The sequence below is a fragment of the Ranitomeya variabilis genome, chromosome 1 (genome assembly GCF_051348905.1).
Source record: "Ranitomeya variabilis isolate aRanVar5 chromosome 1, aRanVar5.hap1, whole genome shotgun sequence".
In the NCBI taxonomy this organism is placed as follows: domain Eukaryota; kingdom Metazoa; phylum Chordata; class Amphibia; order Anura; family Dendrobatidae; genus Ranitomeya; species Ranitomeya variabilis.
Genome location: NC_135232.1, coordinates 428,480,441 through 428,496,357, shown reverse-complemented (window position 1 = coordinate 428,496,357; position 15,917 = coordinate 428,480,441). Strand labels below are relative to the sequence as shown.

The following is a 15,917-nucleotide window of genomic DNA, read 5'->3' as shown; positions in this document are numbered from 1 at the left end:
ATGTCCGTTCCCATCAATCTGACATAACATCCATTAATCTGAATGGTTCTCTGCTTAGGATGCCAGGGCAGATTTGCTTTTGTAGAAATCTATAGGCAGTACTAATTTACCTAAAGAGACTAAGTTCACCATATTTCTGGTCCAAGTGCTGGCTGTAGAAGAAATTGGCAGCATGTACTAGTCTCTTCCATAATTCAGATGAGACTCGACTATACAAGGCTATGGGTCCCCCCCAAAACAAATCGGAACCCATATGGATCACCCGTATAGCATCTGATTTTTACAAATGAATTGAAGTTAATAACACGGGAAGCTGGATATGTCCTTGTAAGTTTTAATACCTGCTGAAGTATATGAATGTCATAGCGATGCCATGCTTGTTGAATTGGCCGATTTTTGTATACACTTGTGTGAACTCAGCCTTACTCAGATGAATCCATTACATACCGGAAGATCATTTGACTTTATGTAACAGAGCAGTAAATCAGGTCTACCTACTTTTCCTTCGTACAGAACTTTTCCAGAAGTTTGCTGAGTGGCTCCAGAAGAGCCAACCACATCCCCGATCTTGAGCCAGCGTCCTTCTCTAACACTCCACTGGTAGGCTTCGACTTTGCCATCTACATTCACCAGGCGAGTCTGTCCTTCCTTTGTGCCTGAAAGCGTGACAGAAATGGGTTCAAAGCTCGTCATCATTTCTTTCACATCACTACCTGTAATAAATCCTATATCCCATGTGAGAATACAGAATTTTTAGAAAAATATATGCATCCTCACAGTGCACGGGCATATGACCAGGTCTGGTCTGCAGGTGCCAAGAACGAGAAAAACACCACATTGCTGCATAGTGTTATATGAACCGCACAAAGCTCACAGCAGAAAATTCACAACAAAAGCAGAAATTTATTCTATCTATCCCATTTATGCAAACCGGCCCCATCGCCAATGCAGGAGAATTGTGTAAAACGCTGATCAACTTGATGGGAACATGGCAGTAAAAGCTTCCTGCAGGGCGACTAATACACTCAACTGTCTCTACGTCTTAAAGCGTGTAGGTAATTAAATAGAAAGTGTTTGTGTATATGTGTAGATATAGTCGTGGCCGAAAGTGTTGGCCCCCTTGAATTTGTTCCATAAAATGAAGTATTTCACCCAGAAAATTATTGCAATTACACGTTTTTGCTTGAAAAAGCAAATTGGACATAATTTCACACAAAATTCCAAAAATGGGAAGGACAAAATTGTTGGCACCTTTCCAAAATTGTGGGTAAACACCTTTGTTTCTAGCATGTGATGCTCATTCAAACTCTCCTGTGGCAAGTAACAGGTGTGGGAATATTACACCTGAAACCAGATAAAAACGGGAGAAGTTGACTCAATCTTTGCATTGCGTGTCTGTGTGTCACACTAAGCATGGACAACAGAACGAGAAGAAAACTATCCGATTACTTGAGAACCAAAATTGTTGAAAAGTGTCAAAAATCTCAAGGTTACAAGTCCATCTGCAGAGATCTTGATATTCCTTTTGTCCACGGTGCGCAACATAATCAAGAAATTTACAACCCATGGCAATGTAGCTGATCTCCCTGGATGTGGATGGCAGATAAAAATTGATGAAAGCTTGCAATGCATGATAGTCCGGAAAGTGGATAACCAGCCCCAATAAAGTTCCAAAGAAATTCAAGCTGTCCTGCAGGCTAAGGGGGCATCAGTGTCAGCGCGAACTATCCGTCGACATCTGAATGAATTATAACGCTATGGCAAGAGGTCCAGGAGGACCCCACTGCTGACACAGAGACATAAGAAAGCTAGACTGCAGTTTGCCAAATGTACGTGAGTAAACCAAAATCCTTCTGGGAAAGCGTCTTGAGTTCAGAAATGACCAAGATAGAGCTTTTTTGATAAAGCACATCATTCTACTGTTTACCAAAAACGGAATGAAGCCTAATACAGAAAAGAACACAGTACCTACAGTCATAAATGGTGGAGGTTCAAAGATGTTTGGGGGTTGTTTTGCTGCCTCTGGCTCTGGGTGCCTTGACTGTGTGCAAAGCATCATGTAATCTGAAGCTTACCAATGGATTTTGGATTGCAATGTAGTGCCCAGTGTCAGAAAGCTAGGTTTGCGTCGTAGGCTATGGGTCTTCCAGCAGCACAATGACCCCAAACATACTTCAAGAAGCACCTAGAATTGAAAGTGGCCAGCAATGAGTCAGGATCTAAATCCCATTGATCACCTGTGAAGATTTCTGCTGTTAGAAGAAATCCTTCAAATATGAGAGACTTGGAGCAGTTTGCAAAAGAAGATTGGTCCAAAATTCCAGTTGAGAGGTGCAAGAAGCTTGTTGGTGGTTATAAGAAGCGATAAACTGCATATACACAACCGTACCAAAGTTTAGGGTCACTTAGAAATTTCCTTATTTTTGAAAGAAATGCACAGTTTTTTTCCAATGAAGCTAACATTAAATGATTCAGAAATACACTCTATACATAAGTATTCCCCAACTCCGGTCCTCAGGAGCCACCAACAGGTCATGTTTTGAGGATTTCCTTAGTATTGCCCAGGTCATTGAATGCTTGCATGTCCAGGTGATGCAATTATCACCTGTGCAATACTAAGGAAATCCTGAAAGCATGACCTGTTGGTGGCTCTTGAGGACCGGACTTGGGGAACATTGCTATACATTGTTAATGTGGTAAATGACTATTCTAGCTGCAAACATCTGGTTTGTAATGCAATATCTTCATAGGTGTATAGAGGCCCATTTCAACAACCATCACTCCACTGTTCTTATGGTACTGTCACGATCCATTTTTGGATTTGTGGCCGATCTGGTTTCCTTCCTTTCAGGTCATCAGGGGTTAATGCAGTTTCCCCGGTGGCCTGCTGGTGTATTGCATTGCTGCTGGGTCAGCTGATGTGGGTGGTGACCACTCCCATCATCCTTTAAGAGGTCACCTGGTGCATCAGCTGACTGTCGGTGTTAGTTCATTCTGCAGCGACCTAGCTGAGAGAAGCTTTCTGGGAGCGGTGGTTCTACAGCTGAGTTCGGTTTTCCTGGTGTCGTTTTCTTGCTGTGCGGTGCTTTGCGGCAATAAGCTAAGTGTGGAGTTTTTAATACCCAGTCCCTTTTGGTGTCTGTCGTTCCTTACCCCTTGTTGCATTAGTACAGCGGAGGGACCAGTGCTCTCACCTGCCAGTTCCCTACTTAGGGATTAGAGCAGGGAAAGTGAGGGACTAGGTATCCTGGTCGGCAACGGGGTGAAAGAACCTGTATAGGGACAGTAACAAGATCAGGGCACATCCTCAGGTGAGTGTCGGAGGTGTCCATTCCCCCGTTCCCTACCGACAGGGCCCACAGTTGTTAAAGTTTCCCTGGTGTGTCTTGCTGTCTGGTGACCGATCAATTGTTAGGTCGTTTCACACCGCTTGCTAACTGTGTAAGAAGGCTAGTGGCTGGTTAGAATACCCTTTTGCAAGTATGGTAGCACAGCTGAAAACAGTTTGGCTGATTAGAGAAGCTATAAACCTGACCTTCCTTTGAGCTAGTTGAGAACCTGGAGCATTACATTTGTTGGTTCCATTAAACTGTCAAAATGGCCAGAAAAAAAAAAAGAACTTTCATGTGAAACTCGACAGTCTATTCTTGTTCTTAGAAATGAAGGCTATTCCATGCGAGAAGTTGCCAAGAAACTGAAGATTTCCTACAACGGTGGGAGGTCCCGCTGCACAACTGAGCAACAAGACAAGTACATTAGATTCTGTAGTTTGAGAAATCGACGCCTCACAGGTCTTCAACTGCCAGTGTCAACGTCTACAGTGAAGAGGCGACTCCGGGATGCTGACCTTCAGGGCAGAATGGCAAAGAAAAAGCCATATCTGAGACTGGCTAGTAAAAGGAAAAGATTAATATGGGAAAAAGAACACAGACATTGGACAGAGGAAGATTGAAAAAAAGTGTTATGAATAGACGAATCCAAGTTTTAGGTGTTTGGATCACACAGAAGAACATTTGAGAGATGCAGAACAATTGAAAAGATGCTGGAAGGTGCCTGACGCCATCTGTCAAGCATGGTGGAGGTAATGTGATGGTCTGGGGTTGGTTTGGTGCTGGTAAAGTGGGAAATTTGTACAAGGTAAAAGGGATTTTGAATAAGGAAGGCTATCACTCCATTTTGCAGCGCCATGCCATACCCTGTGGACAGCGCTTGATTGGAGCCAATTTCATTCTACAACAGGACAATGACCCAAAGCACACCTCCAAATTATGCAAGAACTATTTTGGGAAGAAGCAGGCAGCTGGTATTCTATCTGTAATGGAGTGGCCAGCACTGTCACCAGTCTAAACCCCATTGAGCTGTTGTGGGAGCAGCTTGACCGTATGGTACGCAAAAAGTGCCCATCAAGCCAAACCAAATTGTGGGAGGGGCTTCTGGAAGCATGGGGTGAAATTTCTCCAGATTATCTCAGCAAATTAACTGCTAGAATGCCAAATGTCTGCAATGCTGTAATTGCTGCAAAGAGAGCATTCTATGACGAAAGCAAAGTTTGAAGGAGATAATTATTATTTCAAACCAAAATCTTTTTTTCGAACCTTGTCAATGTCATCTGGACTAGATTTTCAATTCATTTGGCAACTCATTTGATTAATAAAAGTATGAGTTTTCATGGAAAACACAAAATTGTCTGGGTGACCCTAAACTTTGGAACAGTAGTGTATGTATATTTACAGGCCCATGGGATACAGTGCATATTTGTAGGCACTATATATTGATTACAGGCCCAGAAGCCACAGTGTATATTTATGAGCACAATATATATTTTACAGGCCCAGGAGGCACACTGTATGTATACTCATTGGCACTATACACTCTTTACAGGCCCATGGGGCACAGTGTACAGGCCCTATGTATATGGAATTTCTTTTGTACATGCTCAGGAGTGAGCAAGCCTTAGGCTATGTGCACACTTTGCGGGTGACCTCTGCGGGTTCTCCCGCAGCGGAATTGATAAATCTGCAGGGCAAAACTGCTGCGGTTATCCCTGCAGATTTATCGCAGTTTGTTTTGCGGTTTCCGCTGCGGGATTACTCCTATACTATTGATGCTGCATATGCAGCAATATGCAGCATCAATAGTAATGGTAAAAATAATAAAAATTGGTTATACTCACCCTCTGATGTCCGGATCTCCTCGGCGCTGCACGCGGCGCTCCGGTTCCAAAGATGCTGTGCAAGAAGGACCTTCGTGACGTCACGGTCATGTGACCGCGGCGTCATCACGGTCATGTGACCGCGACATCACCGCAGGCCCTGCTCGCACATAACCAGACCGGACGGCCGTGTGCAGCGCTGAGAGGTGAGTATAACATAATTTTTTATTTTAATTCTTTTTTTTTTTACACTATTTATGCTTCCCAGGGCCTGGAGGAGAGTCTCCTCTCCTCCACCCCGGGTAGCAACCGCACATTATCCGCTTACTTCCCGCATCGTGGGCACAGCCCCATGCGGGAAGTTAGCGGATCAATGCATTCCTATGGGTGCAGAATCGCTGCGATTCTGCACAAAGAAGTGACATGCTGCGGGTTGTAAACCGCTGCGTTTCTGCGCGTTTTTTCCCGCAGCATGTGCACTGCGGTTTGCGGTTTCCATAGGGTTTACATGTTAATGTAAACGCTATGGAAACTGCTGCGGACCCGCAGCATGCAAATCGCCGCGGATCCGCGGTAAAAACCGCGAAGTGTGAACATGGCCTTACCCTGCATGGTCAACATTAAAAGCAAGAGCTGACATTGTTTCAAAAATCAGGTTGCAGATTCTAGTGCTGTGCAAAAAGAGGCAAGGTAAGTATTTATTTCTAATTTTAATGCAACATGAAATGCTTACTGTCACACCTAACAGTGCTTTTTGCTATGTTTTAAGTGTTTTTGGCCATTTGTAAAAAAACAAATGTTGATAGTGATGCCACAAAATATGTGATAAATGCTGTACCTAAGGCTTTATACACTCTTACCGGGTTCACTAAGATGTTCTTTTCCTGGAAGTTCCTCTATTTTGATGTCTCCCAGGTCGCCCGTTTTAGGATCAATAACTGCATGGGACAGTTCATCTTCAAATGCCTGGATTTCCTCAGCGCTGGCCATGCGATCCTGGGACTTTGTGAACACCCGGATAACTCCATCACTAACATAATGCAGACACAACATACTTAGAAGTCACAAGCAAAAACCCTGCTGCTTACCTGATACTGTATCATTATAGTGGTAGTGTAATATTCCCGAAATCATTTAGACAGGCACATGCTGTAGTAGAGTGTTAGCAAATGTATTCCAAATTACAGCAACACTACATGAGATAAATGAGTACTTGCTGACGTGGGTTGGGGTTCAAAGGCCCCCAATGTGACTGTGAAGCGGAGGGGAGCGGCGTAACCATATGTCCCTATAAGGGATAGTCAGACTTCCACCCTTACCAATATGCTAAATGATTTATTACTGCCAGCATCTGCAAAAGTATTCATTGTGAAACCTGCATGAACATTTTGCCTTTCCCTTAATGCAGTTTAGGTATCTCCTGACGCAGGGCCTGACAGACATACAGTTGTGTGAAAAAGAGTTTCCCCCCTTTTGGATTTCCTATTCCTCTGCATGTTTGTCACACTTAAATGTTTCCGATCACCAAACAAATTTAAGTATTAGACAAAGATAACACAAGTAACACAAAATGCAGTTTTTAAATGAAGGTCTTTAGTATTAAAGGAAAAAGAAATGCAAACCTACAGCTCTCTGAGTGAAAAAGTAATTGCCTCCCCTCAAAACATTAATTAATTGTGGTTTATCACATGTTTGGGAAGCAGAGTTCAAATTCCCTAGCCACACGCAGGCCTGATTACTTCCAAACCCGTTCTCAATCAAGAAATCACTTAAATAGGACCTGCTTGACAAAATGAAGTAGACCAAAAGATCCACGAAAGCTAGACATCATGCTGCAATTCAAAGAAATTCTGGAACAAATGAGAACAAGTAATTGAGCTCTATCAGTCTGGAAAAGGTTATAAAGCCATTTCTAAAGCTTTGGGACTCCAGCGAGCCACAATGAGAGCCATTATCCATGCTGACCAAAATTACCCCAGGAGGGCAGCGACAACTCATCCAAGAGGTCACAAAAGACCCCACAACAACATACAAGGAACTGTAGGCCTCACACTTGCCTCTGTTAAAGTCAGTGTTCATGTCTCCACCATAAGAAAGAGACTGGGCAAAAATGGCCTGCATGGCAGAGTTCCAAGACGGAAACCACTGCTGAGCAATAAGAACATAAAGGCTCGTCTCAGTTTTGCCAGAAAACATCTTGATTATCCCCAAGACTTTTGGGAGAATACTCTGCGGACTGAGACAAAAGCTACCGTAAATTTTTTGGAAGGTGTATGTCCCATTACATCTGCTGTAGAAGTAACACAGCATTTCAGAAAAGGAACCTCATACCAACAGTAACATATGGTGGTGGCAGTGTGACGATCTGGGACGGTTTTGCTGCTTCAGGACCTGGAAGCCTTGCTGTGGTCAATGGAACTATGAATTCTGCTGTTTACCAAAAAATCCTGAAGGAGATGGTCCAGCCATCTGTTCATGACCACAAGCTGAAGCACACCACTTAGGCTATGCAGCAGGACAATGAACCAAAGCACACCAGCAAGTCCACCTCTGAATGGCTTAAGAAAAACAAAATTAAGAATTTGGCGTGGCCTAGTCAATGTCCTGACCTTAATCAGATTGAGATGCTCTGGGATGACCTTAAAAAGGTGGTTCATGCTTGGAAACGCTCCAGTGTGGCTGAATTACAACAATTCTGCAAAGATAAGTGGGCCAAAATTCCTCCAGAGTATTGTAAAAGATTCATTGCCAGTTATCGCAAACGCTTGATTGCAGTTGTTGGTGCTAAGGGTGGTCCTACCAGTAATTAGGTTTTAGGGGTAATCACTTTTTCACACAGGGCCCGTAGGTTTGAATTTCTTTTACCCTTAATAATAAAGATCTTAATTTAAACACTGCATTTTGTGTTTACTTGTGTTATCTTTGTCTAATATATACATTTGTTTGCTGATCTGAAATATTTAGGGTATGTGCACACGTCCGGATTTCTTGCAGAAATTTCCTGAAGAAAACCGGAAATTTTCGGCAAGAAATCCGCATTTTTTTTTTTGCGGTTTTTTTTCCGTTTTTTTCGCTTTTTTTAGCATTCTGCAAGCGTAATTAGCTTGCAGAATGCTAAAGTTTTCCAAGCGATCTGTAGCATCGCTTGGAAAACTGACTGACAGGTTGGTCACACTTGTCAAACATAGCGTTTGACAAGTGTGACCAACTTTTTATAATAGATGCTGCTTATGCAGCATCTATAGTAAAAGATAGACTGTTTAAAAATAATAAAAAAAATAAAAAAAATGGTTATACTCACCTGCAGGCGTCCGTTCCTATAGATGCCGGTGTGGTTCAGGACCTTCCATGACGTCGCGGTCACATGACCGGTCTCGACCAATCACAAGACCGTGACGTCATCGCAGGTCCTTCACCGCACACCAGCTATAGAAACCGAAGCGGCAGCATGCAGCGGAGAGGCGGGAAGACATCGAAGGTGAGTATAGGACTATTTTTTATTTTAATTCTTTTTTTTGGACCAATTATATGGTGCCCAGTCCGTGGAGGAGAGTCTCCTCTCCTCCACCCTGGGTACCAACCGCACATAATCTGCTTACTTCCCACATGGTGTGCACAGCCCCATGCGGGAAGTAAGCAGATCAATGCACTTCCAGGTGTGCGGAATCCCCTGCAATTCCGCATTTTAATGAACATGTTGCTTTTTTTTCCGCGATGCGATTTTTTCGCGGAAAAAAAGGCTACATTTGCACAAAAAATGCAGAATACACTGAAAATAATGGGAGGCATATGTTAGCGTTTTTTTCGCGTTTTTATCACGTTTTTATAGCGAAAAAACGCGAAAAAAACGCGAAAAATACTGAACGTGTGCACATGGCCTTAAGTGTGACAAACATGCACAAGAATAGAAAATCAGGAAGGGGGAAACACTTTTTCACAACTGTATATACAGTTGGCACAGAAAGTAATCAGACCTCTTTAAATGTTTCACTCTGTTTCATTGCAGCTATTGGGTAAATTCAAAAAAGTTCATTTTTTTCTCATTAATATACACTCTGCACCCCATCTTGACTGAAAAAAAACTGAAATGTAGAAATTTTTGCAAATTTATTAAACAAGAAAAAATGAAATATCACATGGTCATAAGTATTCAGACCCTTTGCTCAGACACTCATATTTAAGTCACATGCAGTCCATTATCTTGTGATCCTCCTCGAGATGGTTCTACTCCTTCATTGTCCAGCTGTGTTTAATTAAACTGATAAGACTTGATTTGGAAAGGCACACACCTGTCTATATAAAGGTACCGTCACATTAAGCGACGCTGCAGCGATAGCGACAGCGATGCCGATCGCTGCAGCGTCGCTGTTTGGTCGCTGGAGAGCTGTCACACAGACCGCTCTCCAGCGACCAACGATGCCGAGGTCCCCGGGTAACCAGGGTAAGCATCGGGTTGCTAAGCGCAGGGCCGCGCTTAGTTACCCGATGTTTACCCTGGTTACCAGCGTAAAAGTTAAAAAAACAAACAGCACATGCTCACCTGCGCGTCCCCCAGCCTCTGCTTCCTGACACTGACTGAGCTCCGGCCCTAACAGCACAGCGGTGACGTCACCGCTGTGCTTTCACTTTCAGTTTAGGGCCGGCGCTCAGTCAGTGTCAGGAAGCAGAGGCTGGGGGACGCGCTGGTGAGTATGTGCTGTTTGTTTTTTTAACTTTTACGCTGGTAACCAGGGTAAACATCGGGTTACTAAGCGCGGCCCTGCGCTTAGTAACCCGATGTTTACCCTGGTTACCAGTGTAAAATATCGCTGGTATCCTTGCTTTTGCTGTCAAACACGGCGATACACGGCGACCTAGCGACCAAATAAAGTGCAGACCTTCTAGCAGCGACCAGCAATTTCACAGCGGGATCCAGATCGCTGCTGCGTGTCAAATACAGCGATATCGCTATCCAGGTCGCTGCAACATCACGGATCGCTGGCGATATCGCCTAGTGTGACGGTACCTTAAGACCTCACAGCTCACAGTGCATGTCAGACCAAATGAGAATCATGAGGTCAAAGGAACTGGCCAAGGAGCTCAGAGACAGAATTGTGACAAGGCACCGATCTGGCCAAGGTTACAAAAAATTTCTGCAGTACTCAAGGTTCCTAAGAGCACAGAGGTCTCCATAATCCTTAAATGGAAGAAGTTTGGGACCATGAGAAGTCTTCCTAGACCTGGCCGTCCAGCCAAACTGAGCAATCGTGGGAGAAGAGCCTTGGTGAGAGAGGTAAAGAAGAACCCCAAGATCACGGTGGTTGAGCTCCAGAGATGCAGTAGGGAGATGGAAGAAAGTTCCACAAAGTCAACTATAACTGCAGCCCTCCACCAGTTGGGTCTTTTATGCCAGAGTGGCCCAGCAGAAAGCCTCTCCTCAGTGCAAGACATTTGAAAGCCCACATAGAGTTTGCTAAAAAAACACATGAAGGACTCCCAGACTCTGATAAATAAGATTCTCTAGTCTGATGAGATGAAGATAGACCTTTTTGCGGATAATTCTAAGCGGTATGTGTGGAGAAGACCAGGCACTGTTCATCACCTGCCCAATACAATCCCAACAGTGAAACATGGTGGTGGCAGTATCATGCTATGGTGGTGTTTTTCAGCTGCAGGGACAGGACGACTGGTTGCCATGGATGGAAACATGAATGCGGCCAAGTACAGAGATATCCTGGATGAAAACCTCTTCCAGAGTGCTCTGGACCTCAGACTTGGCTGAAGGTTTACCATCCAACAAGACAATGACACTAAGCACACAACTAAAATAACAAATGAGTGGCTTCAGAACAGCTCTTAGACCATTCTTGACTGGCCCAGCCAGAGCCCTGACCTAAACTCAATTGAGCATCTCTGAAGAGACCTGAAAATGGCTGTCCACCAATGTTCACCATCCAACCTGATGGAACTGGAGAGGATCTGCAAGGAGGAATGGCCGAGGATCACCAAATCCATGTGTGAAAAACTTGCTGCATCATTCCCAGGAAGACTCATGGCTGTACTAGCTCAAAAGGGTGCTTCTACTCAATACTGAGCAAAGGGTCTGAATACTTATGATCATGTGATATTTCAGTTTTTCTTTTTTATTAAATTTGCAATTATTTCTACATTTCTGTTTATTCAGACAAGATGAGGTGCAGAGAGGGTACATTAATGAGAAAAAAATAAACTTTTTTGAATTTACCAAATGGCTGCAATGAAACAAAGTGTGAAAAACTTAAAGGGGTCTGAATACTTTCCGTACCCACTGTATATGACATTGAAATGAGGAAACAGAGGTTTGCATTTTAAAGTGTGTTGCCCCCATTTGGGGTATCTATGGAATATTAATAGGATCTGCTAAACATGTTCAATGTATGGGTCCCACTGTTAGAATCCAAAAACAGAACCCTGTCCCATGCTGTCAGGAATAGAGGGGTGGTCATACATGTGCATTCCTACAGCATAGTTAATACTGTCAAAGCCTAATTACAAAAACTATGGCAAAATCCCGGTATTTTTTCCACCATTCCCCAAAAAATGTAGTAAATGTTAAGAAATACATTGACTGTACCCCCAAAAATATAAGTCATTAGGCAGAAAACAATCAACAATAGATTATACAGCTGGGCTGACAAAAAAAAAAAAAAGTTGAAAATAAATAAGTAACTATATTTAACCCCTTACCGACATCGGGCGTACATTTACACCGATGTCGGGGTCTCTCCCTTTGATGTGGGCTCCGGCGGTGGGCCCACATCTTCACGGGGACATGTCATCAGCTGTTTGAACAGCTGACATGTGCCCGCAATAGCCGCGGGTGGAATAGAGATCCACCCGCGGCTATTAACCAGTTAAATCGGCATTTAAATCGCGCTTCCGGCCATCAAGCCGGAAATAAGCAGCACATCGGTGACTCCCATCATATGATCGGGGGTCATCGGTGCGTCAGCATGACAACCAGAGGTCTACCTCTACAGTTGTCAGTGCTGGCTTGCTGTGAGCGCCAACCAGTGGTCGGCGCTCATAGCAAGTGAGCAATTCTGCTATATAGAGGCGATCTGAACATCATCTCTATGTAGCAGAGGCGATCGAGTTGTGGCAGCTTCTAGCCTCCTATGGAGACTATTGAAGCGTGCCAAAACTAAAAAAAAAGTTTTTAAAAATATTTAAAAAAAATACATAAGACTTTAAATCACTCCCCTTTCGCCCCATTCAAAATAAAACTATAAAAATAAAATCAAATCTACACATATTTGGTATTGCCACCTTCAAAATCACCTGATCTATCAATATAAAAAAGAATTAACCTGATCGCTAAATGGCACAGCAAGAAAAAAAGTTAAAACTCCACAATTACGTTTTTTTTGGTCGCCGCAACATTGCATTAAAATGCAATAACTGGCGATCAAAAGAACGTATCTGCACCAAAATGGTATCATTAAAAATGTCAGCTCGGCACGCAAAAAATAAGCCCTCACCTGACCCCAGATCACGAAAAATGGAGACGCTACGGGTATTGAACAATGGCGCAATTTTATTTTTTGTGGAATTTTTTTTACCACTTAGATAAAAGAGAACCTAGACATGTTAGGTGTCTATGAACTCCTAATGACATGGAAAATCATAATGGCAGGTCAGTTTTTAGCATTTAGTGAAGCTAGTAAAAAAGCCAAACAAAAAACAAATGTGGGATTGCACTTTTTCTTGCAATTTCACCGCACTTGGAATTTTTTTTCCCGTTTTCTAGTACACGACATGGTAAAACCAATGGTGTTGTTCAAAAGTACAACTCGTCCTACAAAAAACAAGCCCTCACATGGCCAAATTGACGGAAAAATTAAAAAATTTATGGCTCTGGGAAGAAGGGGAGCGGAAAACCAAAAAGCAAAACCGAAAAAAGCTCTGGGGGTTAAGGGGTTAAAAAGGTACTCAAAAAAATTGTTTAAAATGGCTGCCCTCACATATTTCAGGAAGTAAACCATTCAAGCCATACATTAAGATGCTTGCCTGAAAAAAGTCTAAAAGCGATGTTAGGGCAAGTTCTTGTAAGGTTCAGGAGCAGCCTCACTCCTGACAGCAGCTTGCTCTATCATCGCTAACACATCTGTCTCATGCAGTGTCTTCAGGCAACCATCCTAATTCATGCCTGTGCTGGATTGTAATAATAATATTAATTTCTATAGCGCCAACATATTCCGCAGCACTATACATTTTAGCAGGGACTTGTACAGACAATAAAGACATTACAGAACAACACAACTCAACAGATACCAAGAGGAATGAGGGCCCTGTTCGCAAGCTTACAATCTATGAGAAAATAGGGGAGACACGAAAGGTAAATGGTGAGAAGTGCATGTATTGTATGGCCAAGCCATCAGTATAAGGATACCGTCTCACAGTGGCACTTTTGTCGCTACGACGGTACGATCCGTGACGTTCCAGCGATATCCATACGATATCGCTGTGTCTGACATGCAGCAGCGATCAGGGACCCCGCTGAGAATCGTACGTCGTAGCAGATCGTTTGGAACTTTCTTTCCTCGCTGGATCTCCCGCTGTGACGTCACCGCTGTGCTCTGCTTTCACTTTACGGCCGGCACTCAGTCAGTGCGGGAAGCAGACGGCGAGGGACCTGACAGACACCGGAATGCGAGTATGTTCGTTTTTTTTTTTTTTACATTTACGATGGTAACCAGGGTAGACATCGGGTTACTAAGCGCGGCCCTGCAATTAGTAACCCGATGTTTACCCTGGTTACCCGGGGACTTCGGCATCGTTGGTCGCTGGAGAGCTGACTGTGTGACAGCTCCCCAGCGACCACACAACAACTTACCAACGATCACGGCCAGGTCGTATCGCTGGTCGTGATCGTTGGTAAATCGTTTTGTGTAACGGTACCCTAAGAAATAGGGTTTTTACATGATGTTGCATGAACCATGTAGGATGTGTGAACAGATGATACGAGGGTCCTGATACAAAAGAACATTTGTATGGGCAAAACAAGAATAATTACATAAGTGAGGTGAGGCGATAGGGCGGGTATTGGGAATTGATCAATCTGTCCTGGGTAGTGCATTCCAGGGAATTGGTGCAGCACGCAAGAAGTCTTGGAGATGGGAATGGGTGGTTCGGATTATTGAAGATATTAGTCTTAGGTCATTAGCGGAACAGAGGGCATAGGTAGGGTGGTAGACGAGGGAGGAGATGTAGGGCGATTCAAAGCTTTGGAGTGCTTTGTGGATGAGTGTAAGAAGTTTAAATTGGCCCCTGTAGCAGATGGGTAACCAGTGCAATGACTGGCACAGGGTAGAGGCACTGATGTAGCGGTTGGAGAAGAATATGACCCTGGCTGCAGTAATCAGGATGGATTAGAGAGGGGAGAGTTTAGTAGGATGGAGTCCGATTAGAAGAGAGTTGCAACAGTTCAGGCGAGAATGAATAAGAGCAACTGTAAGAGTTTTTGCAGAGTCAAAGGTAAGAAAAGGTTGAATTCTAGAGATGTTTGCGAGGTGTAGGTGATGTGTGAGCGAGTGATCAGATTTAACTAGTGAAAGAAATGAAGGGTTGTAGCTTGAAATATGTGATGGCGGTAATTTAGGACACCTTCTATGAGAGCCCCATTAAAGGGAACCTGTCACCACGTTTTTGGAAGATGGGATAAAAATAGCGTTAAATAGTGGCAGAGGTGGGCGTTACATTAGTGTGTGTGTTATGCGTTTATTACCCACCTAAGTTGCCGAAATAACTTTGCAAAGTCTCCGTTTTCGCCTGTCAATCAGGCTGGTCAGGTCACATGGGCGTGGTGTCTTCACCCAGATTTGGCGTAGTTTTCCGTTGGTGGCGTAGTGGTGTGCGCATGCCCAAAGTCCGGAATCCTCTTCCAGGGGATTTAAAATAGCGCGGTGTTCGTTATTGCATTGGTGATCGGTGGGCGCGGCCATCTTCCTTTGGCCGCGCGTGCGCAGAAGCGGCGCTCTGCTGGCCGCGGCTTCAGGAAAATGGCCGCGGGATGCCGCGCGTGCGCAGATGGATATCGCGGCGGCCATTTTCCTGAAGCCGCGGCCAGCAGAGCGCCGCTTCTGCGCACGCGCGGCCAAAGGAAGATGGCCGCGCCCACCGATCACCAATGCAATAACGAACACCGCGCTATTTTAAATCCCCTGGAAGAGGATTCCGGACTTTGGGCATGCGCACACCACTACGCCACCAACGGAAAACTACGCCAAATCTGGGGGAAGACAACGCCCATGCGACCTGACCAGCCTGATTGACAGGCGAAAACGGAGACTTTGCAAAGTTATTTCGGCAACTTAGGTGGGTAATAAACGCATAACACACACACTAATGTAACGCCCACCTCTGCCACTATTTAACGCTATTTTTATCCCATCTTCCAAAAACGTGGTGACAGGTTCCCTTTAAGTGCCTAACAAGGCCACTTATCTAAGAGGTTAAATAAAAGAGTGATTTCAATATTTTTAAGTAGGGAGTCTTATTCCGACAATGATAGACTTGCTATTGTGGCATCACAAATGTAGAAACAGCAGCAACATTTTGACCCCTATACCTCTGGTCTTTGTGGGGTCAACATGTGGCTGCAGTTTCTCTATTTGTGATGTCATAATAAAGCAAATGGATCATTATTGGATGCGGACGCTCCCTAGTTCACTTTAATTTTGCTTGGGAAATCACATCTGGCGTTTATCGGCATGGTATTGAGGCTTGATGCTGTCGCTACACCACT

General features: G+C 44.0%; 1 protein-coding gene across 4 annotated transcripts in view; it reads right to left on the bottom strand.

Moving 5' to 3' along the window:
- Nucleotides 1–15,917, bottom strand: part of PLAA (phospholipase A2 activating protein) — an 84,544-nt gene that overhangs the window by 27,595 nt on the left and 41,032 nt on the right. For all 4 annotated transcript variants that reach the window (XM_077249278.1, XM_077249276.1, XM_077249275.1 and 1 more), the window contains exons 7-8: nucleotides 6,013–6,182; nucleotides 499–656 (exon numbers count right to left, since the gene is read on the bottom strand). In XM_077249278.1, the coding sequence (XP_077105393.1) occupies nucleotides 499–656; nucleotides 6,013–6,182 (328 nt within the window). The remainder of the gene's footprint in view (nucleotides 1–498; nucleotides 657–6,012; nucleotides 6,183–15,917) is intronic.